At 50.3% G+C, this 25,235-nt stretch overlaps 1 protein-coding gene across 3 annotated transcripts in view; it reads right to left on the bottom strand.

The window, feature by feature from the left end:
• Positions 1 to 25,235, bottom strand: part of BPTF (bromodomain PHD finger transcription factor) — a 1,660,779-nt gene that overhangs the window by 428,945 nt on the left and 1,206,599 nt on the right. For all 3 annotated transcript variants that reach the window (XM_086930929.1, XM_086930930.1, XM_086930928.1), the window contains exon 25: positions 11,061 to 11,143. In XM_086930929.1, the coding sequence (XP_086787055.1) occupies positions 11,061 to 11,143 (83 nt within the window). The remainder of the gene's footprint in view (positions 1 to 11,060; positions 11,144 to 25,235) is intronic.

The raw sequence follows: 25,235 nt of genomic DNA on the forward strand, positions 1-25,235 counted from the left end.
CAGCGTCGGGTCCTCCCCAACCCACAGTCAGAAGCAAGGCAAGTGGCAGCACTTTGCGGATCCTTTGTTCGCCTGCTGTCATTGCAGCCACAATTGCTACCTTGGCCACTCGCCTAACATTCACGATCCAGGAAGGCAATGAGTAAGTCCTCATCTAAATAATTTTAGAATCTTCCGCAAGGGATATCTTTTTTTCCTGCTTCACACTGATCCGAGCGGCAGGGAGCGATTGGCACAGCCGCTCACACAGGGACAATCTTGTCTCAACTCTCTGACAAGATCATGTTCTAATATTTTCTTCACACCCTTAGCTTGGCTAATACAATAACTTGACACCACCACCTTAAAGGCATCCCATTGGACTATTTCGTTAGAAGCCATTAGCCTCTAAGTACTATCATGAGTCTGGATTTACGAGACTCTTCACATATCCAGGTGCTTGAAGAGATTTCATACACCTCAAGCCTTGGTGAACCCATTATTATTATTTTTTTTAGAGAGGGTGATTGAAATGTTCTTTGTCCTGCTGCAAGACACTTGGTAGCTTGGACAGGCATGGTTCTTTTATTGCACCAGTTAGAACATCTGCTTGTAGGAAGCATTCCTCTGTTCCTCTTGTAATTAGACCCACATATGTTGAATAGTTGGGGTTGTTCTGTGCAAAATGTATTAGAGTATACACCAACAGATGCAGATTAACCAAATCTGCAGTGGAGGTAGGATCGCTTCAGGAGACAACCATGAGTTCCCAAAGATGAGTGATAGGTCTGGGAAAGATGACATTAGGCTATTATCATAGAATGTTAATGGGCTAGCTAACAAGATTAAACTAGGAGTGGGGGAAAAATACATTCAGACAAGCACCAGATCTAGTCCAGTCTTGCAAGTAACCTACTTGATAGGTACCAATTGTAAATGCCTCAATAGAAGTGTAGTCATTATGGAGCGAAAGAACCCTGCCTTCCACATCACCAAATCCTGGATAGACCCAGAGGGATGTGTGTGGAAATATGGGGTACATGGTGAAGTCCATGTAGATCCTGAATGTTTACGCACAACCTGAATTCCAAAAGAATGTTTTATAAAGTAGGACCATTTTTCCTTGAAACAGACACAGAAATGTGGGGTTGATTCCAATGATATGGTTGTTAGAGGGGCTGACAGGAAATCATTGTGGGCAGAATCCACTTACTGGGCTCACAGGCATAGCACAACTTATTAAATATATGGGCCTAGCCGATGTGTGGCAGCCCATAGTTTCAGTTTTCTTTGGCCCTCAGGGGTCCTTCTAATGCTTGGATTATGTTTTCATCCAGGTATTTGAGATGGCTGTGATTAGATGGGCAAAATACCTAACATGGGGCATTTGAGCGCTTACCCCATAGGATTACATTTGGTCAGAAAAAGACAAATGTAAGGCAGGGGTGGCACTGGATGCCAGGGAACTGCAAGGTAAGAAAGTCAGTGGAGGGCTCTTAGTAGACTCCATCCTATATTTTTACAGAGAATTAGGATACAGTTGGCTCCACCATAACACTGTGGAAAGCATACAAGACCGTCCTCAGAGGCAAGGCCCACAACCTAGTTGCAGAACATAAGAGATGCAGGGAAAATTAATTGTTAGAGCATAAGGGAGAAATCCTGAGCACTACCTAGAATCTGGAATGGAAGAAACACTAGCACAACCAGAGACCTTGAGAGACTGAATACCGTAACACAGCTCAAAGGTAGATAACAGTACCTAGGCAACTGTATGAGTTCAGTGACAAGACAACTGTTTATTGGCCTGCCTAGGGAGAAGAGGATGCCAGATGGGTTCGGGAAATAACACAGGAAAATGGTACAAAGCTTTCCAATGACTTAAATTGCGCAGGCATTTGCAAGTTACCATCAGAAGCTCTACAAAACTAGAAAGACTGCCTCATAAAAGGACTGTTCAGAATTCTTTAGGGAACTGACCATGCTAACGCCAGTTGGAGAGGACAAGGACATGCTGGAAGAAGACATAACAATGGAAGAAATCTAAGAAGCCATAAAACTGCTGCACAATAGGAAATCTGCTAGTCCTAGTGATTACACAATAGAATTCTACAAAACCTTGGCCCCTACCCAAGGTGAAAGCCTACTAAATATGTTTAAAGAGGATGGAGAGTTGGGAAGTTTACCCTTTGATTTGAGGCAACACCACAATTATGGTGATACATAAAACAGGCAAACCAAAAATCGCCCGCGACTCATATAGTACCATTTCGCTTAAACATATTGAGCTTAAGATCCTGGCTAAAAACAACAATGCGCCTTCTGAAGGTCATGGTCATTACCATGATCAGATAAGAGTTTACCGGGCGGGGTAACATAACTGTAGACGCTTACACTCACATATGGTTAGATGAAGTTAAAGAAGCATCTGACTCACTGGCCAACGTATCATTTGACACACAAGAAATAGTTTGATTCCATTAATTGATTAGATACCCTCTTGATATTGAAGAGATGTGTGTTCGACCTTAATTTCTGTAAATGGGGGACAGTGCTATTTAATGCACTAGCAGCTTTAGTAAAGGTAAATGGGGACTACTTGGACTCATTTGAGCTTCATTGTGGCACCAGATGTGGCTGCATGATTTCCATATCTTCAATCAGGGATCAGCGTGTTAGCCCTACAGAACATCTGGGAATCTGGCCTTTCTTTTAACAACGTCAAAGACCTAGTCAATAAGTCGATAAAACTCGTCTCCACTGAAAAATATCAAGCAGATCTAACGAAGAGGGCTCATGGCTGGTTTGTAATCCAAAGTTATTCAAAATGCTCACCACAATTGTACCTAGGCCCTAGCTTCTCCAGAACTCTGAAGAAAAGTTTCCTTGGCAAGCTACATGCCCCCCTGGAAACACTCATTTCCAACTACTCTGTGCAGATTATGTGGAGAAACCAAAGAAGATGTGTTGCATTTTCTGTGTATCTGCAAGTCCCTAGACCGGAAGAAGAGAATGTTGCTAAAGCCACATATAAATAAAATGCAGATCCAGTCCTGCAGACAGGCAGTGAAGGCATGCTTTGATGGGGCCAAGGTTACATTAATTTGCAGTTTTGTTCGTTTTATGAAAGAAGTACAAACAAAACTAGGTGCAGAAACCGAGCCAACCACCTACGTCCAGGACCTGCCAAGTGTCTGTATATGATTCCCGCCCCACATAGACAATAAAACTAGCGGGCCACGACCAAACAATCAACCATTTAGACCTATTGACACATGCGACGACCTAAGCCTGGGCCTCACATTCAGACTTTGCCTAAACTAATAAGTTCACTATAATTTTATTAAATGTACTTTTAACCAGTTAAACCCTTCTTTTAGAAATAGTAACCTTGTTTTTAAGGAAATATGAAATTGTGCTGTATATGTTTTTTTTATAACTGTGTTGACTGCTAAGATTTTAATTAATCAAGCAATAAAGACTTTCTTACTTAACTGTAGACGCTTACACACATATGGTTAGATGAAGTTAAAGAAGCATCTGACTCACTGGTCAACGTATCATTTGACACACGAAAAATAGTTTGATTCCATTAATTGATCAGATACCCTCTTGATATTGAAGAGATTTGTGTTCGACCTTAATTTCTGTAAATAGGGGACAGTGCTATTTAATGCACTAGCAGCTTTAGTAAAGGTAAATGGGGAGTACTTGGACTCATTTGAGCTTCATTGTGGCACCAGATGTAGCTGCATGATTTCCGCCCTGGTTTTTTGCCCTTTGCATAGAACCGATGGCCTGCTAGGTCGGACTCAGACCGGAAATAACTGGATTACAGGAAAAATGGGGAGCCAAAAAAGATCTGTCTATATGCGGACTTCATTATACTTTATCTCAAGCGCCCTGGAATGTCGATCCCAGCCGCCCTGTTGGTATTTCGCTGCTTTGAGAAATATTCCGGATATTGCATCAATTGGAATAAATCCACATTATACCAGATAGGGACTGCCGTGAAAAGAGAGATGAGTTGCAGCAAAGACACTTCCGCAGACTGGTTTAAATACCTGGGAATAGTGGTGGCGACAACTAGGCTCAACTTCTGAAATAAGAAAGAGTAGTTCTGTCCTGTAACTCCAGTTCTGTAGTAGGGGTATCTCTGTTATAGTCATAATCTAGTGAATAGTCCCGCCCATGTGCGTGGACCCCGGAGCAATCGAAAATAATCTCTTAAGTTGTCAAAAAATGCAGAACAGCAAAGACACTTAAGAGAGAATTTAAAGACCGATAATGCAGCCTATATCCACAGGCTACACTGTCCAGTTCAACTAGAAATTCCACCAAAAATCCACACAAACAGCACAGCCTGTCCAGTTTCCTCCATAGAGAAACTTGCCTCTACCAGAAAAAGCCTCTGGAATAATAGAGAGGAAGGTATGGACAGACAAGCCCTATAGGCTGCCATTATGTGGCTTAAACAGGATACTGTGCCTTTAAGAGAACGTTCCAGAACTTCTCCCAGTATCCCAGAATGCACAGCAGGTCCCTTTTACTTTCAGTTCTTTTTGAAGGCGTAACACGCCAGACCTGTAGCATTCCTGACATTATTATCTTTCTCCACCGGGGAGGAGGGCGGGCGCTTATGACTATAACAGAGTAGGGGAATCTCTGTGTATAGTCATAATCTAGTGAATAGAATGGCAAGCCCATCCCCACACCAAAGCGGCGGTGGAGAGAAAAGAAATAATACCACTATTGTGCGAACAGATTCCGCAGCGAAGCCTGCCCAACCTGAGCGTCTGTCCTGGCATCAGTGTCCAGACAGTAATGCTTAGCAAAGGTATGGAACGACTTCCAAGTGGCCGCCTTGCAGATTTCTACAATTGGGACATTACATAGCAAAGCAGTCATGGCAGCTTTGCCCCTGGTGGAATGAGCCTTAGGTTTACCTCCTAAGGTCTTATTAGCCTTTTGGTAACACAATTGTATACAGGACACAATCCACCTAGAGATGGACTGTTTGGAGGTAGCAAGACCGGTACTGACTGATCCATAATTGATAAACAATTGGTCTGACCTACGAATATCTTTGGTTTTATCCAGATAAAAGTTCAACACCCTCCTAACATCCAGGGAATGTAGAGACCTTTCCGCTGGAGATGAAGGATTCTGAAAAAACATAGGCAAAGTTATGGTCTGGTTGACATGAAAATCAGAAATAACCTTGGGAAGAAATTTAGGGTGATTACGCATAACAACCTTAGCAGCATGAAATACAGTATAAGGTTCTTGGCAACACAACGCCTGAATTTCACTCACCCTGCGGGCCGATGTGATGGCCACGAGGGACGCCGCCTTCCAGGACAGGTGCTGCAACAAAGCCTTATGAATAGGTTCAAAAGGCTCCTTCATCAATCTGGACAGCACCACATTTAATTCCCATGAAGGCGAAGGAAGCCGGACAGGAGGGAATACCTTCTTCAATCCTTCCAGAAAATCTTTGATCACAGGGATCAGGAAAAAGGAAGTCTGTGAGGGGCATTTCCTGTAGACAGTCAATGCAGCAAGATGAACCTTAATGGAATGAACATTAAGGCCAGACTGCGCCAAATGTAAAAGGTAAGGAAGGATGACATCTTCCTTACAGGTCGTAGGGTCATGGTTCTTAGACTGGCACCAGATACAAAAATTCTTCCACTTGTAAGCATATGAAGTTCGAGTGGAAGGCCTCTTAGACTCCTTCAGTATGTCCATGCAATCCTCAGGCAGATTCAGATGGCCATATTGCACTATCTCAGGAGCCATGCCGCCAAACTCAAAGACGAGAGGTTGGGGTGTAACATCCGTCCCCCGAACTTCGTGAGAAGGTCCGGCCTGCACGGCAGCCGAATGTGAGGAAGGAGAGACCGGTGAAGCAGGTCCGTGAACCACCACTGTCTGGGCCATTCTGGTGCGATCAGGATCATCCGCGCTCTGGACTGGGATAGCTTGATGAACACCGCCGGAATCAGGGGAATGGGTGGAAAAGCGTACAGAAAGCTGTTCGACCAATCGATCCATAGCGCATTCCCTGCTGGTAGTACCTGAAGGCGAAGTCTCGGCATTTGCTGTTTTCGGCGGTGGCGAACAGATCTACGTCTGGAGTTCCCCACCTTGCGAAGACTTCTCCTAGTACTTAGTCGTTTATGACCCATTCGTGGTTTTCCTGAATCAGTCTGCTCAGTGCGTCCGCCTGAACATTCTGCACACCTGGCAGATGGGTAGCCATTATCGTCAGTCCTCTGGCTAGAAGCCAGCGCCAGATCGTCTGCGCCTGCTGCGAGAGAGTGCGCAATCTCGTACCCCCCTGCTTGTTGAGGTAATACATTGTGGTTGTATTGTCCGTCTGTACAAGCAGAGAGTTGGTCTGAAAGGACGGAAGAAAGGCCTTCAGTGATAAGTGAACAGCTCTGAGTTCCAGGAAATTGATGTGATAAATGGACTCCATCGGGGGGACCACGTTCCTTGTATCTGTAGGTCTCCTGAGTGCGCCCCCCAGCCGCGGAGGGACGCATCCGTCACGATAGTCTGAGTGGGAATGTCCTTGTGGAATGGAACCCCTCTGAGGAGATTCTCCGCTGAACACCACCACTTCAGAGACTGAAGCGCATGCAGAGACTGAAGCGCATGCAGAGACAGTCGTATCTTGTCGTCCCAAGATCCTTTCCTCTAATCCCACTGGTCCTCCAAGCACTCCTGCAGAGGTCTCATGTGCAGCCGTGCGTGAGGCGCGAGGAAGATACAAGAGGCCATCGACCCCAGTAGAGAAGACACCGTCCTCACTGTTGTAGATGGAGCGGTCATCAGAGCCTGCGGCTTCCGAAGGATCGATAGTCTTCGCTCCTCCGAAGGAGACACGCTTGCTGACAGCGTATTGATGGAGGCTCCCAAGTACTGTATGCACTAGACCGGAGTCGGAACAGACTTGGACATGTTGATGTGCAACCCCAGCTTGTTCAAGAGAACGCACGTTTTCCGGAAATGTGCTTGAGCTTCCGAAAAGGAGGATGCTTTGATCAACCAGTCGCCCAGTTACGGGTAGACGAACACCTTGTTCTTCCTCAGGTGTGCTGCTACCACTGCCATGCACTTCGAGAATGTCCTGAGCGCTGACTTCAGCCCGAATGGCAGCACTGTGTACTGATAATGATTGGCGCCGACTTGGAATCACAGGAACTTCCTGTGCTTGTGTGCAATGGGCACATGGAAGTACGCATCCTGTAGGTCTATGGCACACAGCCAATCCCCTTGCTGCAGCTGAGGATAAATCTGATGCAACAACAGCATGCAAAACTTCTCTCTGCGAATCCACTTGTTTGCTTGTCGCAAATCCAGAATGGGCATGAACTCGTTCTTGTCCTTCTTGCGAACCAGAAAGAACCGTGAGTACAGACCTCTTCCTCTTTGGGACAGAGGTACATCTTCTATCGCCCTTTTCCTTAACAGAGTATCGGCCTCCGCCTGGAGCTCGAGCAGTTGAAACTGCGAGCCGACCGGTGGAATCGCTGGAGGCGGGCTCGTGAACCGAAGACTGTATCCATTGTAAACAATATTCAGCACCCACTTGTCCGGAGTAATTAATCTCCACTCTGCCAGAAAAAATTAAACGCTTCCCCCCACCGGAGTGGGTAACGGAAGTGGGGGAAGTAGACGCTCAGGGCTGAGACCCGGCCGGGCCTTTGGTCGCTGCCGCCGACTGTAGGCCGCCTCTGCCTTTCTGGCGCTTCTGGAAGGGCCTTCGGAACTGCTGCTGTTGTTGTTGTTGCTGTCCCGAAGTCTGACCACGCCCTCTGCCCTGTCCACCGAACCGTCTCTGGAACGGGCGGTACGATTTCTTGGTATCCTTGGGCTTTTCCAGACCTACAGCTGTGAGCGTTTCTGCCTCCGCCTTCATGCGGGCCATTTCATCATTCGCATGTTTGCCAAACAGGGTTTCGCCAGAGAATGGTAAATTGGCAACCCTTTGTTGTGCTTCCGGCTTCAGGGACGTGAGGCGGTGCCAGGCGTGTCGTCGGTGGTTAACTCCATGGCAGTAACAATGCGCCGCCAGGAGGGAATAATCGGCTGCAGCACTGATTACCTGATTCGCCACCAACATCCCCTCATTCAACACCTCTTGGAAATCTTCTCTCGAAGCAGGTGTTCTACAAACTGCTGGAGGGATTCCCAGAGGGCTCGGTCATACCGCCCTAATAAGGCAGTGGCACTCGCCGCCTTCATGGAAGTCGCAGATGTCCCACAGACCTTCCGCCCGCCGAGTCCAGCCATCTAGATTCTTTATCTGGAGGGACTGTGGACGACGGAGTGGAGGCATGCTGCTTCCGAGCCGCCGTCACTATCACCGAGTCTGGCGGAGGATCCACCCTCAGGAAAGCCGGATCAGAGTTGAGAGCCCGGTACTTCTTCTGGAGTCTCGAGGGGGCCTTAGCAACCGCCGGGGTGAGGAACAGTTCCATGGCCAGCTCCTCCAAGCCCGGCACCAGCGGCAGTAACGGCTGCGACAGATGCTTCTGGTGCAGCGTCTCGAAGATCACCGATGTTTTTGGTGTGGGCACCGTCAATGTGATGCCCAACTTCGCTGCACCCCTCAGGACATCATGAAAAGACACAAGATCGTCAACCGATGACACCCTTGTCCCCGGAGACACCCCCAACGTCGGTTAATAGTCCCTGGTCCCTGAAGACCCCGTATGCGAACGAGACCTGCGCCTCCTGTGGCGTTGTCTCGACCGCGTCGATGGCCTGTTGTGACTCCGCGACCGCTCCCTCCTCCTGGAACGAGATCACGACCTCCCAGTTTTCGGACATTCCACAGGCTTCCGCGGCGGTGTCTTCCGTGGCCTATCCAGGGGTTTCGGCCTAGGCGCCCCCTTAGGCGGTGTAGGGTAGCGACACCGACCTCGGTGGAATAATAGGAGGTACGTCCGGCCGAGGAACAGCATGAGGGGGAGGAGGTGGTGGGATTCGTGGTAGCGATGGCGGAAGAGGAGGATTGCTGGGAGGAGCCTCCTTAGGTAGAGGAGGGGGGAGTCTTAGGCCGAGGAGGTGTATAAACCTCCGAGTACACCGAGCCCGGTGACTTCTTCGGAGGAGGGGACTGCGAACCAGCCCCTCCAGTCGGTGATCGACGTCTCCGGCGTCCTCCCCCAGATCCAGCGTGACTTCTGGCACCAGAACTCCTCCTGCGCCGCTTAGGAGAGTTGGAAAGCCTCCGAGACGCTGATCTCTTTCTTCTCGGCGTCGAGCGCTTCTCCGACGCCGAACGCCGCCTCCGCGATGCCGAGCGTCTCCTCTCCGGCGTCGAACGCCGCCTCCGCGACGTCTAACGCGTCTTCCCCGACGCCGAACGCCGCCTCCGCGACGTCGTCTCTTCGACGTCGAACGTCGTCTCCTCAACGTCGAGCGTCGATTCCTTCTCGGCGTCGATCGCTTCCTCGAGGTCCTCGACGTGGAGGATCCCCTCGACGCTGACCCCCTGCCGCTCTCTCTCCGACGTCAACGGCTCGACGCTGACGACGAAGAATGGGGAGATGGGGAATACACCGTCGTCATCCCTCTCGACATCATCGTTGATGCCATCGACGCCGACGGAGACCGGGAGCAGACGTCTTGTGGATCCGACTTGGACTTCTTCCTTGCACATCCTGGGCACTTGTCGAAGAGAGCAGGCATTTTAGAGCCCTAAAAAGCCTGAACAAATACACAGAAGTGAAGAAAAGCACCAAGCACACAAACTGAAACACTTTTAAACACCAAAAGTGCTCAAAAATCCAATAAACCCTTGAAAAGGGAGAGCTCAATGCTCAATGCTCCAGGGTCCTGCTAGCAGGAGCCGGAAAAAAGTAATGAAAGTAAAAGGGACCTGCTGTGCATTCTGGGATACTGGGAGAAGTTCTGGAAAGTTCTCTTAACCCCTTCGGTGCTCATGACGGAACGGTTCCGTCATGAGGCACAGCGGAGCTGTGCTGATGACGGAACCGTTCCGTCATGACCACACCCATTACCATTATACTTCAGCACCGGAGGGGAATATGGCTAGCAGCGATGAGGTTAAAGGCACAGTATCCTGTTTAAGCCACATAATGGCAGCCTATGGGGCTTGTCTGTCCATACCTTCCTCTCTATTATTCCAGAGGCTTTTTCTGGTAGAGGGAAGTTTCTCTATGGAGGAAACTGGGCAGGCTGTGCTGTTTGTGTGGATTTTTGGTGGAATTTCTAGTTGAAGTACTGGACAGTGTAGCCTGTAGATATAGGCTGCATTATCAGTTTTTAAATTCTCTCTTAAGTGTCTTTGCAGTTCTGCATTTTTTGACAACTTAAGAGATTATTTTTGATTGCTCCGGGGTCCACGCACATGGGCGGGACTATTCACTAGATTATGACTATACACAGAGATCCCCTACTACAGAAAGTAGAAGTTGTGCTGCAAGATTTTCTGGTAGATGTGGAGCAGTGGCAGAGAATGCCCCTCCTATTGATGTGGAAAGCCTCAATTTTTGAAAATGATCATACTGTCAAAGTCTATTGTATGTACTCCAAAATACCCCTTTGTGACCTTGAGTCTTAGTAAATAAGGTTTGACAAACTGGTCAAGACACTTCTGTGAGACAAGGGCACATTCAGCATAGTTCTACAGACACTCTGTAGATCAGTCTACAACCAGAGACATGTACTTCCAGACATAAGGAGTATTACTCGGCCTTTCAACTACAGACCATTAATGAATGGAGATATGCTCCGAGAAACAACCCGGTGAAGTCTTGAAAGATCCATCATAGAAGCTAATAGGCATGCCCAGTGCATATATGGACTGGGAAAGACTCTTAAAACCCACCTAAACGACACTAATCCAGCATCAGCGTTTAAATCATGCAACCACCCGTGTATGCAAAGGCTTGCAAATACTAAAGGCTTCTCAAAAGGAAAAAATCTATTGTTAAACTGTTCCAATACTAGTGAACGTTTTCATTATAGGACTCAAGCTGTTACTTCATGTAAATATGAGTATTTATATGTCTGACTCCATGCATGCAGAGAGTTCTTACCTTTGATTTTCCTCTCGCTCTGCCGGAGACAGTGTTTTTTTCTGTTTCAAGTGCTCTATGACCGCATTCTGTTTCATAACAACCTAATGATGCAAACAAAAAATAGTACAACCTATTTAATTCACCATGAAGGAAAGGGTGGCTTTAACATTTCGGGGAAATCTTGCTTAGGATTTACACAAAACTACAAAACAAGTTTTAAATTGATACTAACAACTTCTGGTTGAGAGCATCCCAGGTCTCCTTTAGGACATTCATAAAATAGGGAGGAGTATGCAAATGCTAATTCATATACTAGGGCATATCATTAACCAGACTATCAGATCAATGCCGTGTTCAGATAGAATCCAAGCACATGGAATACATTAACGGTCTAACCTACTTGTGTGATGCAGTCAGTTTGGTTGACAGGTTTGGGTTAAATGCATTCTGAATTTATCACTTTGGAGATAGCTGGACATGAATATAGGTTGTTTGCAAGAAGTTTATTGAAAAGAAAATCCACAGAAATATTTCAAGCGAAATAACAGCCAGCAAGTAATTTTCTGCAATTTGCTCAATCAGTTCTGTCTGCTTTTTAAGCCTTTAATACTGTACACCTAATCCATATTCGGACCAAGAGAATTAATTTCAATTATTGGATGCTGATATACCTAAAGACCCTTATCATTCCTTGTATCGTTAGTGATGTTTTATTGTTCTTAATGTCATTTTGTATTCAATTGTAATTATATATATATATATATATATATATATATATATATATATATATATATATATATATATATATATATATATATATATATATATATATATATATATTAAATCAACGTCTTTCCCCTTGAAGGAGTAGGAAAAATAATTCTGCAGTCTTTAGATCCATTCAAAAACTGTTCCCCTCTGACACCTGGAGGAACATAAGTGTAGGAGAGTAGGGTCTGCAATCCTATGGTCACCCCAGATTTTTGCTTTTTGCTTCACTGGTTTACGACTTTCCCTGGCTGTGGGCCTGCTAATCAGACCCACAGCCTAGCTGTTCTCTCTCTAAATTAACATCCATGTACTCTAGGTGCATTTGCCAATTGGTATTGGGTCACTCTTGTAAGTCCTTGTACAGTGTACCATAGGTACCTAGGGAATAAGTGAACCCAAGGCCTATCAGGGGCTGCAGCATGTATTATGCCACCACTGGCTGGCCATCCTAATCTGACAACTGGCTGATCAATCAGCTGGGGCAAGGTGGTGTAATCACCCTTTGCTTTAGATATAGTATGCCTATATCTAAACCTAAAATTGACACATATACTCCTATAAGTCACTCCTATGGCAGGCCTTAACAATGCTGGAGGCAGAGTGCTTGGAATTATGTGAGATAGTGCTCTGGCATGAGCTGAGCCTGTCTGCAGCTTTCAGAACCAAGTCCTTTAGCTGTTTCCATGATAACGCTATACCATATACTCTTAAGTGCCTTATAATCCTCGCGGTTATTGCTAACTTTGGCATAGCATTATCAAAACATGTTGAGTAAGGTGTCATACGAATTGGAATACTACCCCCTCGCCAATTCTGGCGACGGGGTAGCATTTCACCCTTCTAGAGGGACACGACATGTACCTAACTGTGAACCCCGGTTAAAGTTAACTCGAGCCTCAGCATCACAAAATGGATGCTGCCACCACAGACACAAGTCTGAACTCCTGCTGCTGGGAGTCCTTCCAGCGAGGGAGGCTTGGACAAAGGGTTTCCTGCCTTGGGAGGTGCTAGCACCACCCCAGACAGGATTTTGTTCAAACCAGTTGCTGGGGCACTCCAGCCCCAGCTCTGGCGCGAAACCGGACAAAGGATAGGGGGTGTAACCACCCCCCTTCCTGGTCCCACCCATAAGAGGGACCTAGTGATAGTACAGCCCCCTTTAGGAGAATAAAGGTAGGAGCTGGTCCCATCCCAAATTAAATTATCCTGAATTGAATCTAAAAGAAGAAACTCTGGACTTCGACGTTCTGCTCCACAGAAGACTGAAGAAATCTCCCTTGTGGGCAAGGAGTGTCCACCCTGCACAAGCAGGCACCATCAAGCGTTCCAGCGGTTCACTTTGCCGTCTTCCCGAGTGGATCCAGACTTCAGAGCCCGACGAGACCCGGACTTCCAGAATTCTCCGACCTCTACTTACATCTGCAGCACAGCTGAGATCCGTGGGTGCGACGAGACACGTGGGACCGGCCATCTTGAAGAAACTGCACTTCGTTTCCAGCACGACTTCTGAGGTAGCCTCGACAAAGTGCTTAGGGGATTGAGATGCCCCAGCCCCAAGCAGCTCCTGCACAGAAGATAAGCCCTCCAGCATCCACGAGATCTGCGTGGGGCCCTTTTGCTTGATTGCTGCTCGACGCGTTGTCTGGTCACTTGCCGGCTGGCTAGTGGCCTCCTAGACGACGATGCTTGAAATCCACACCGCTGGTCTGGTTGCTCCAGACTGGCCCTTGCTTCCCTGCAAAGGAGAAGCACCCCGGACCCTCCTGGCCCGCACCAGACGCCGATTCCACTAACCGCGTGGGTTGCCTTTGCCAAGGCATGTTGACGCCGAATCCGGATCCAACACCGCCGTCAGCGAGAGCCTGCGTGGGACAGCTCGTGCCTCCATCCTGGTCGTCGAAGACACCTCCTGGTCCACGTGGCTGCAGAGTCAAGCGTCCACTCTTCACCTGAGCGCGACAACAGCATCTGGTTCCTTCCTGGTTCCACTCCAGTCACTGGCTAGTGACTTTGAACATTGTCCCCTCTGCTTTCAGGTCTTCAGCTTCCGTGATCCACCCTTGGATCACACCGGACATTTTCCTCATGGTCGCCTGCAGCATCTTTTCTTCCAGGCTCCATAGACATCAACGCAGGAACCCGACACAACTTCGCACCTATGCACCCGCAGCCTGTGGGTGAGGTAACAAGAGCATTTCGGTGCTCAAGCGTAGATTGACTCTCCTAGTGTCCAGATTCACAGTCGTTTTAGTCCTAACTAGTCAGGATTGTCCGTACTCACCTTTTTCTTGAACTGTACTGTCCATAGACGTTGTTACGCATCTCGCGTGGGAGTTCACACTCTGCACACGCGTTCCGTGGGCCTCTTATTACTTACCTAAAGTTAGGATAGTGTAGTCCCAGCGATCCTAAAGCCTCTGGACAGCTCCATTCCTTCTATCGACTTCCTTATACCACTTGTTTAGTATATGGTTTGTTGCGCCCCTAGGGCAACATTGTACCTCGTGCAACTTAATGTATTTTTCTTAAGAGTCTTGTCATGTGCTTAGCCCTCTGACCTCATAAAGAGTTCAGAGGTGAATGTTAGTTAATAAATATCTTGTTTATTTTCATAACTTCCTGTGTGGTGTCCTTTCATTTGGTATTCAAGGGGTTATATGTGGTAAAACAGCTGGCTTCACATGCCAAAAGAGTTTAGCCTAAGTCTGCTTTGTCCATGCTACCATTAGGATAGCTGGTCTATAAGGTTGACTTGCAACCAATCACCATAAGGGTTGTTTAGACTGATACAAGGTGATCACTAGAACTAGTGAGCATCATATATCAGGCCAACTTCTCACATTGGTGTGCAGCGGTTGGGATTTGAGCTTGCTGTTGTTTTTACCAAGTATAATTTTGAGATATCATTTGAAAGATCACATAAGGTACCATAGGTACATATAACAAGCTTAGAAATACTCTGAGTTCTACTGAACCAGCTGTTGTAGTAGAAAGGGAGTAGCACACCCTGACTACAACTCTTAGCAAGGGATCAGTAGGAAAACACATAGGGTAGGTAAGTGCACCACTTACACCTCACTAGAAAGCATGTCTGCCACAGGAGAGAACACAGTGGCTCCCCTTGTGGCTATTGACCCTCCACAGGTCATTTCAAGATATGCAGCCCCCAGCTTCCAGGAGATGAGACAATTGTGTACCTCCAGGAAACTGAAACAGGGTTCTAACCCTACCCTTCTTTTTCTGATAGGTCTCTTAGAGTCATATGATGCTAGAAGGGCTTCTAATCCAGGCCCCTTTGATCCTACAGATGGAAGTATGCCCCCCTTAGAAGGTGACCCTGAATCTAACCTCCCTGAAACAGAGGATGTAGATGGTGAGGAAGATGGAGAATCATCTGATGGAGAGGTAGACAATGGTCAGGTTATAGTCAGTAGACTTAACAGGGCCAACTTAAGCCTACATGAGGGTGGAACGGGGGAGCCCCAGGCCCATCCTCAAGCAGGCCTAACCTTGGGAATAGACGAGTTAGGTCTCACTCCAGAGGCTCTAACAGATCTATTCTCACCCATGTCTCTCAGGCATCTTCTCAGAGAGGGATGACATCCCCTCAGAGTAGTGAACATGAAGCAAAGATGAAGGAAGTGAATCTGAGGATTGAGAGGGAAGAACTTGCCCTTGCCAAAGAGAAACTTGCCTTTGCCAGAGAGCAGAAATTGAGTGGGTTAGAACCCACTGGTGGCAGCATTATCCCTAGAGATAAAGACAGGAGTTTTGATAATAGACACCGGAGTAAAATAGTGCCCTCCTTTAAAGTAGGAGATGACATCCACAAATGGATGACTGCTCTGGAGAGGGCCTGCAAAGTACAGCAGGTACCCCAGAGTCAGTGGGCAGCTATATTGTGGCTTCCCGTTGAAGGTAAAGGAAGAGACAAGCTCCTCACTGTTAGAGATGAGGATGCTAATGATTACCAAGTCCTGAAAAGTGCCTTGATTGATGGGTCTGGCTTAACAACTGAACAGTACAGGTTGATGTTCAGAGACACCCAGAAAAATCAAGCTCAGGATTGGACTGACTTTGTTGATTGTGCCACTAAGGCTTTGGAAGGCTGGTTACAGGGAAGTAAAGTTACTGATTACACAGGATTGTATAATCTAATTATGAGAGCAAATTTTAAAAAATTGTCAGAACCAGTTGTTACATCAGCACTTGATTGACTCAGATCTGACCTCTCCCCAAGAATTGGGAAAGAAGGCAGACAGATGGGTCAGGACAAGGGTCAAGCAGCAGAACCAGAACCAAGGTGGTGGTCAGAAGAAAGCAGACCAGAAGGGTAATAATGAGAAAAAGCAAAATGACCATAAGTCTTCAACAGGGCCCCAACAATCTAAGGAGGGTGGGTCCCAGAATTCCCAAAAGAAGAAGAATGATGGTCAAATAAAACCATGGTGCCAATACTGTAAAAGTAAGACTCACTGGTTTAGTGAGTGCACCAAGAAAGGCACAGCTCCTACCACTACTGCCCCTGAGGCACCTGCACCCCCTAGTACAGTTAGTAGTGGTAGTGCACCCCCCAAGGCTATAGTTAGGTTAACCCTGGGAACTGAGGTGGGTTCTGACTTGGTCAGGATACCTACACAGGCTGTTCTTGTTTGTACTGGGGACATGGATTTGACCCCTACTGTAAGTCCCAGTACTCTGGGCAAATGCAGACAAACACCTTTAATCATTGGAAAAATGGCTCAGGCCTACAGGGACACTTGTGCCAGTGTCACTATGGTGACACCAAACTTTGTGGACCCTGATCAGGTAATACTAGGTTCAGACTACCTAGTGACCATTGCTAGCAATGTCACTACCAATCACAGTATGGCAGTTGTTAACTTCTCCTGGGAAGGGGTAACTGGCCTCAAAAGGGTTGTAGTTAGTTCAGACCTCCCAGTGGACTGTCTGTTGGGCAATGATTTGGAATCCTCCTTATGGTCAGAAATGGAGTATAGGACTCATGTGGAACTGTTAGGTTTGTCAGCACATGTCCTTGCTGTGACTAGGTCACAGGCCAAAAAATGCCCAGCTGAACAAGTGCTGGATCCTGGAACAATGGACCAGACACTTCCCAAGAGAAAGAGCAGTAGGGTTAAGGCAGTGCCTTCCCCCCTACCTCAAGGTGAGGATCAGCCCTCTCAGGAGGCTGACCCAAAGACCCCAGAAGGAACTGGCCTAGAGGAGCTTGAACCTGATCAGGTTGAGTTTCTTGGGTCAGGGGGACCTTCCAGGGCAGACCTGAGGCAGGCACAGTTAGACTGTTCCTCTCTTGAACCCCTTAGACAGCAGGCTGCTGCTGAGGCTGCAGGGAATGCTACAGGTACCCACAAGGTGTACTAGGATGATGGACTCCTATACTCTGAGGCAAGAGACCCCAAGCCTGGTACTACCAGGAGGCTGGTTATCCCCTTGTCTCTGAGAAGTTTCCTTCTTACCTTAGCCCATGAGATTCCCTTGCAGGTCACTTAGGCCAGAACAAGACTTGGGAAAGACTTGTCCCACACTTTCACTGGCCTCATATGTCTGAAGACACCAAAGAGTTTTGTCGCTCATGTGTCACCTGTCAAGGCAGTGGCAAATCAGGTGGCACAACAAAGGCCCTCCTTAAACCACTACCTGTGGTGGGGGTACCCTTTGAAAGAGTGGGGATTGACATTGTTGGACCAATGGACCCCCTCAACAGCATCTGGGCAGAGATTTATACTAGTGGTAGTGGATCATGCCACTAGGTATCCAGAAGCTATTCCCTTTAGGACCACTACAGCTCCTGTTGTGGCCAGGGTCCTACTTGGAGTATTCTCCAGAGTGGGGTTTCCTAAGGAGGTTGTCTCTGACAGAGGTGCAAACTTTATGTCAGGATACTTGACTGCAATGTGGAAGGAGTGTGGTGTGAACTACAAATTCACCACCCCCTATCACCCACAGTTCAATGGGCTTGTGGAGAGATTCATCAACACCCTAAAAGGGATGATAAAAGGGTTACCAGAAAAGCTTAGGCGAAGATGGGACATCCTTTTACCCTGCCTTCTGTTTGCTTACAAGGAGGTCCCACAGAAGGGGGTTTGCTACAGCCCTTTTGAGCTTCTATTTGGGCATCCTGTAAGAGGACTCCTATGTCTTGTAAAGGAAGGATGGGAGTTACCTCTCAAAAAGCCTAAGCTTGACATAGTGGACTATGTACTTGGTCTCCACTCCAGGATGGCAGAGTACATGGAGAAGGCATCTAAAAACCTTGAGGCCAGCCAAGAACTTCAAAAAGCTTGGTATGGCCAAAAGGCTGTTGCACAAGTTACTACTTGTGTAACGATATATCTGTAAGAGACATTAGTTAGTGATAGATTCCTTACCTTAGAATATCCCCAGGCGTCAGACTGGATCCGGAAATTTTTGCGTAGCAATACCCCTGCGCGCTGGTAGGCGTCGTCTGCGGCTCCGCGTCCGTCGTCGGCGTCGTGAGCGCCGGGATGACGTCATCGGAGTATATAGACGGCGCCCATGCGCGCTGACGTCAGTTCTGATAACACAGCTTTTCCGCGCCAGATACGCAGAGCCATGATAGAACTAACACTGGTGCCATTGAAACTAGGGCCCTGAAAGGGGATGACCTAAACCCTAAATATCGGTTCGCAGAACGGGGAGGATGGGAGGGCGGTAAGGAATCTATCACTAACTAATGTCTCTTACAGATATATCGTTACACAAGTAGTAACTTGTGCATCTGAAAGAGACACGTTAGTGATAGATTCCTTACCTTAGAATAGATACCCCAGCAATACCAACCCCGGTGGTGGGTCTGCGAACCAATATCACACCAGAAAGTCCTGGAGGACGGAACGGCCAAAGAAGCCATCCCTCCGGACTTGACTGTCCAGGCAGTAGTGCCTTGCGAACGTGTGCAGCGAGGCCCACGTGGCTGCCTGACAGATGTCCTGCAGGGGGACACCGCGGCCCAGGGCAGTTGTCGTTGCCGTGGCCCGAGTGGAGTGAGCCCGCAATCCAGCCGGGGGCTCCTTCCTCGCCATGGAGTAGCATGCTTGGATGCACAAGATGATCCACCTGGAGATGGTCCTCTTGTGTACAGCCTTTCCCTTCTTCGCGCCCACGTAACCAACGAAGAGTTGGTCATCCACCCGGAATTGGCGAGTGCGGTCTAGGTAGTAGGAGAGCGCACGTTTAGGATCCAGACGGTGGAGCCTCTCCTCCTCTTTCGAGGGATGCGGAGGCGGAAAGAAGGTGGGCAAGGTGATGGACTGCCCGATGTGGAAGGCCGTGACAACCTTGGGCAGAAAGGAAGGTCGTGTACGCAACACCACCTTATCAGGATGAACAGACAGGAAAGGCGGAGAAGAAGAAAGAGCCTGGAGCTCACTCACCCTCCTGGCAGAGGTGATGGCAACCAGGAAGGCCGTCTTCAGCGTAAGGAGACGAAGAGGACAGTTATGAAGTGGCTCAAAGGGAGCACACATCAGATAGGTGAGAACAAGATTCAAGTCCCACTGGGGCATCACGAAGGGAACAGGAGGGAACATGTGTGTGATGCCCTTCAGAAATCTACTCACTATAGGGGACTTGAACAAAGAAGGCTGATCTGGTAGCCTCAAGAAGGCAGAAAGAGCAGAAAGGTACCCTTTAAGAGTGCCCAGAGCAGAGCCCTGCTGGGCAAGGGAAAGAAGAAAGAGCAGCACTTCCGAAAGGGGTGCAGAGAGGGGATCCACAGCCTTTGCTGCGCACCATGCCACAAATCTATTCCACCGGCAGGCGTATACCGACTTAGTGGAGGGACGCCTGGCTGCCAGAATGATGTCACAGACTTCGGGAGGCAAGTCAAATGGCCTCAACTGCCGCCGCTCAATCTCCAAGCTTGTAGGTGGAGACTGGACAGGTTCGGGTGCAGGACCGTCCCCTACTGCTGCGACAGAAGGTCCTCCCGAAGAGGCAGACGAATCGGGGGATCGACTGACATGCTGAGTAGCTCGGGATACCAGTATCTTCGAGCCCAGTCCGGAGCCACAAGGATAACTTGGGCCCGGTCGCGCTTGATCTTCTTCAGCACTCTGGGCAGAAGTGGTATAGGCGGAAAGGCGTACAACAGGCCGCAGCTCCACTCGCGACGAAAAGCGTCTCCGAGCGAGTGCCGCCTTGGAAACTCCAACGCGCAGAACTGCTGACATTGCGCGTTCTCTTCTGTGGCGAATAGATCTAACCAAGGCTCTCCCCACTGTCGAAAGAGACCTTGCGCCACGTCCGAGTTCAGACGCCATTCGTGATCCATCATGCACCGGCGGCTGAGTTCGTCCGCCCTGGCATTCAGAGAACCTGCCAGGTGTTGAACCACCAGAGTCACGCCCTGATGTTCCAGCCACTGCCAGAGGCGCAGAGCCTCCTGGCAAAGGGTCCACGACCCCACACCGCCCAGTTTGTTGCAGTACCACATGGCGGTGGTGTTGTCGGTGAACACTTGCACCACGCTCCCCCTGACAGAGGGGAGGAATGCCTTCAGTGCAAGACGAACCGCCCGCAGCTCCAGAAGGTTGATGTGGAGCCGGGACTCTGCCGGAGACCAGAGGCCTCTGATCTCCGCCTCTCCCATGTGGCCTCCCCAGCCCTGGAGGGACGCGTCCGTCACAACTACGTGCTCCGGCTGGGGTAGAGAGAGGGGTCTGCCACTGACCCAGTCGCGGTCCGTGAGCCACCACTGCAGTTGCTTCGCAGTGCCCTCCGAGATCAGGACATGATCGGACAGGTTGCCCTGATGCTGGGCCCACTGAAACTTCAGGTCCCACTGCAGAGCCCGCATCCGCCACCTGGCGTGACGCACCAGAAGGATGCAGGAGGCCATCAGTCCCAGAAGCCGCAGCGTCAACCTGACCGAGACCCGGGATAACGGCCCGAAGATAGGAATCAGAGCCTGAATATCCCGAACCCGCTGCTCGGGTGGGTAAACCCGAAACCGCGCCGAGTCGAGAACCGCTCCGATGAAGAGGAGCTTCTGAGAGGGACACAGGTGTGACTTCGGCACATTGATGGAGAACCCCAGCAAGTGCAGGAGGTCGGCCGTAGTCTGGAGGTGGCTGACGACTGTCTGGGGCGAGCCCGCCTTCAACAACCAGTCGTCGAGGTAGGGGAAGACTGATACCCCCTGCCTGCGCAGATGGGCTGCGACCACCGCCATCACCTTCGTGAACACCCGTGGGGCGCTGGTAAGGCCGAAGGGGAGCACGGTAAACTGAAAATGCTCTTGGCCTACCGTGAACCGCAGGTAACGCCGGTGGCCCGGCAGGACGGGGATGTGGAAATAGGCGTCCTGCAAGTCCAACGCTACCATCCAGTCTCCTGGGTCCAGGGCAGCCAGGACCTGAGCCAAAGTGAGCATCTTGAACTTCTCCGTCCGGAGGAAGCCGTTGACGTTCCGCAGGTCCAAGATAGGGCGTAGGCCCCCTTTGCCCTTCTTGGGTACCAGAAAGTAGTGGGAGTAACAACCACGTCCTACTTCTGGCCCAGGAACGCGCTCGATGGCCCTCTTGGCCAAGAGGGCCGAAACCTCCTCCTGCAGAAGTTGCAAGTGATCCCCCGACACACGGTGGTATTGAGGTGGCATGGATGGAGGGGAAGACTCGAAGGGGAGGGAGAAACCCCTTCGGACAATTTGCAGCACCCACCTGTCCGAAGTGACTGTATGCCAGTGGGAGAGGTGATGGCGAACCCTGCCTCCCACAGGCGTCACATGGGCCTGAAAGCTCGGACTAGGAAGGTTTTGAGGCGGGGGCTGCTGAGGGAGGTGTGGACTGGCCTCGCCGCTGGCCCCGACCACCGCCACGGCGGTTCCCACGGCCGCCACCGCGTTGCTGAACATTCTGCGGCGCGTGGCTGACGGTCCGTGGTGGGGCGCCCCTTCCGTGGCCACGAAAGGTGCGAAAGGCACCCGATTGCTGGCGTGGGGCCGCAAGGCCCAAGGACTTGGCCGTGGCCCTGGAGTCCTTAAAACGTTCCAGCGCATGGTCTGCCTTGTCGCCAAAGAGGCGACGGCCATCAAACGGCATGTCCAGGAGAGTGGCCTGGACATCGGCCGAGAAATTGGCGGACCTCAACCAGGCGTGGCGTCGAACCGCCACCGTCGTTGCCATCGCCCTGCCCAGTGAGTCCGTGGTATCCAGCCCACACCGGATAGAAAAGCGTGCCGCATCTCGGCCGTCCGCAAGGGTTTGACTGAGTTTAGCCCTGACCTCCTCAGGGCATTGTGGCAGCACCTCCGCAACCGTGTCCCACAGAGTGTGGGTGTAGCGGCCCAAGAGACAGTTGGTGTTCACTGACCGGAGCCCTAGGCTCACAGACGAGAAGACCTTCTTCCCGAACTGCTCATATCTCTTGGATTCCCGATCGGGCGGGGCCGTCGGGAATGCGGTCTGGGAAGTGGAGGCCTGGATGACCAGGCTCTCGGGGGTGGGGTGGGTGGACAAAAAGCAAGGGTCGCCCGGTGCCGGGCGGTAGCGTCTGGCCACGTTCCTATCCACAGGGGGACCTGTGGCGGGCTTGGACCAAGTGCCCAGCAGAACGTCACACAAGGCCTCATTGAACGGCAGAAGGGGCTCCGCGGAGCCGGACTGCTGTTTGAGCACCTCAGTGAGGAGATTAGTCCTCACGGCCGCGACGGGGAGCTCAAGGTGTAGGGCCTTAGCTGCCTTCGTCAACACTACACTGTAAGCGGAACCCGCCTCCGAAGCCACAGTCGGGGGCGATGTAAATCCAGTGTCTGGCGATGTGTCAATACCACTGGCCTCCCCAAGCTCATATGTCCAGTCCTGATGAGACTGGCAATCACGTGCCAGAGGGTCCTCGGACCCCTCCCACTGCTCCTCGTCACCCGGCTCCTGGAGACCAGGATCAACAGCCAGGGCCTCCTCGTGGAGATAGAATTCTCCGAAGGTCGTCGGAATCGGCGCCCAGCGGCGCCCCTCCGACGCCTGAGGCGGACCGTAGGAAGCATTGGGGTCGGCAACCACTACGGCTGCCGGGGACGACACCTGAAGGGACGTCGCCGGTGAGGTCGTAAGGTCGACCGGCGAGGTCCCGGATCCGGAGCCGGATCCAGCGAGGTCGCGCGGCGCCGGGACCGAAGTCGCCAGCGGCGCCGGGGCCGAAGCACCCGACGTCGTCGGGGCCGAAGCGCCCGACCCGGAAGGACCTCCAGACGGAGCCGATCGGCCCGAAGGCCCCACGGGAACCGACTGAGGAGGGAGGGCCCTCATGGCCATGAGGTACCTCTCGACCTCCTCCTGCGACGCGCCGTGCCCAGGGACCCGAAGGTGTGGGGCAGGCGGCGACGCTTGCGACTCCCGCGGAGCCGCGTGGGCGGTGTCGCCCGAATCCCCGGTCGCATCGTGCGAGCGACGGGGCGGGTCGGAGGACCGATGGTGTCGCTCCGACCTCTCATGCCTCTTACCTGAGGACTTGGAACCAGACGATCGGTGACCACTCCCGGAACGTCGATGACTCCGACCTCGCGACCTGTCCCTCGACCTCCCGTGGGACCGGGACCGGGACCTGGAGCGGCGCGGGGCCGACTGCCTCAGCTCGAGACGCTTGCGGGACCGCTCCCGCCTAGCCTTCGACGTCAGGGCCCGGCAGTCGTCACAGGTTCGATCGTCGTGGTCGAGGCCTAAGCACTTCAGGCACCGGCGATGGGGGTCCGTGACCGACATGAGTCGGCCGCACTTCGAGCAAGGCTTGAACCCGGGCATCCCTGGCACCGATAGTCGAGAATCGACTAAGTAGAGGATCAAAAAGATCAAAAAGATTTCAGTCAAAAAGTGACTGGGGGTAGAGCTTCTTCCGGATCTGCGCTAGCTGGCGCGGAAAAAAGAAGAACTGACGTCAGCGCGCATGGGCGCCGTCTATATACTCCGATGACGTCATCCCGGCGCTCACGACGCCGACGACGGACGCGGAGCCGCAGACGACGCCTACCAGCGCGCAGGGGTATTGCTACGCAAAAATTTCCGGATCCAGTCTGACGCCTGGGGATATTCTAAGGTAAGGAATCTATCACTAACGTGTCTCTTTCAGATCTTACTGTTTACCAGCCTGGACAGAAGGTGTGGGTGTTGGAGCCAGTGGCCCCAACAGCTCTCCAAGACAAATGGTCTGGACCCCATACCATCATTGAACAAAAGGGAGAGGTCACCTACCTGGTAGACCTTGGAACTCCCAGGAGCCCTCACAGAGTACTTCATGTGAACAGGCTCAAGGCATTTGTTGACAGGGAGGACATGGGCTTGCTCATGGCCACAGATGAGGGACAGGAGGAAGAGAGTGACCCTCTCCCAGACCTGCTCACTCAGAACCCTGATGATGGGTCAGTAGATGGTGTAGTCTTTTCTGACAGCCTCTCTGAACATCAGCAAAAGGATTGCAAACAGGTTCTTGAATCCTTTAGACAAATGTTCTCTCTGACCCCCAGTCAGACACACTGGTGCACCCATGAGGTGGACACTGGTGACAGTCTGCCTATAAAGAGTAAAATCTACAGGCAACCTGACCACGTCACGGACTGCATAAAGAAAGAAGTACAAAAGATGTTGGAATTGGGAGTCATTGAACCCTCAGAGAGCCCTTGGGCTAGTCCTGTAGTTCTAGTGCCAAAACCTCACACCCATGATGGTAAGAGAGAGATGAGGTTTTGTGTAGACTACAGGGGTCTCAATGCTGTCACTAAGACAGATGCCCATCCACTACCAAGAGCAGATGAACTTATTGGTAAATTGGCTTCTGCCAAATTCTTGAGTACATTTGACCTGACAGCTGGTTATTAGCAAATCAGGTTAGCTGAGGATGCCAAGGCCAAAACAACATTTTCTACCACAGGAGGTCATTACCAATTTGTGGTGATGCCCTTTGGTTTGAAAAATGCACCTGCCACTTTTCAAAGGTTGGTGAACCAAGTTCTCACTGGATTGGATGACTTTTGTGCAGCATATCTAGATGATATTGCTGTCTTTAGCTCCACCTGGGAGGATCACCTGATCCACCTGAGGAAAGTTTTGGAGGCCCTGCAAAAGGCAGGCCTCACTATCAAGGCTACTAAGTACCAGATAGGGCAGAGTCAGGTTGTGTACCTGGGCCACCTTGTAGGTGGAGGCCAGGTTCAACCATTGGAGAGCAAGATACAGGCCATAAAGGACTGGGCTCCTCCAACCACCCAGACACAGATCAGAGCTTTCTTGGCCTGTCTGGTTACTACAGGAAATTTGTCAGAAATTATGGGACAATTGTGACCCCTCTTAATGACCTGACAAGTAAGAAAATGCCAAAGAAAGTTCAGTGGACAGTTCGCTGTCAAAAGGCATTTGATGACCTAAAGCAGCCCATGTGCACTGCACC

This window comes from Lissotriton vulgaris, chromosome 7 (assembly GCF_964263255.1).
Source record: "Lissotriton vulgaris chromosome 7, aLisVul1.2, whole genome shotgun sequence".
Classification (NCBI taxonomy): domain Eukaryota; kingdom Metazoa; phylum Chordata; class Amphibia; order Caudata; family Salamandridae; genus Lissotriton; species Lissotriton vulgaris.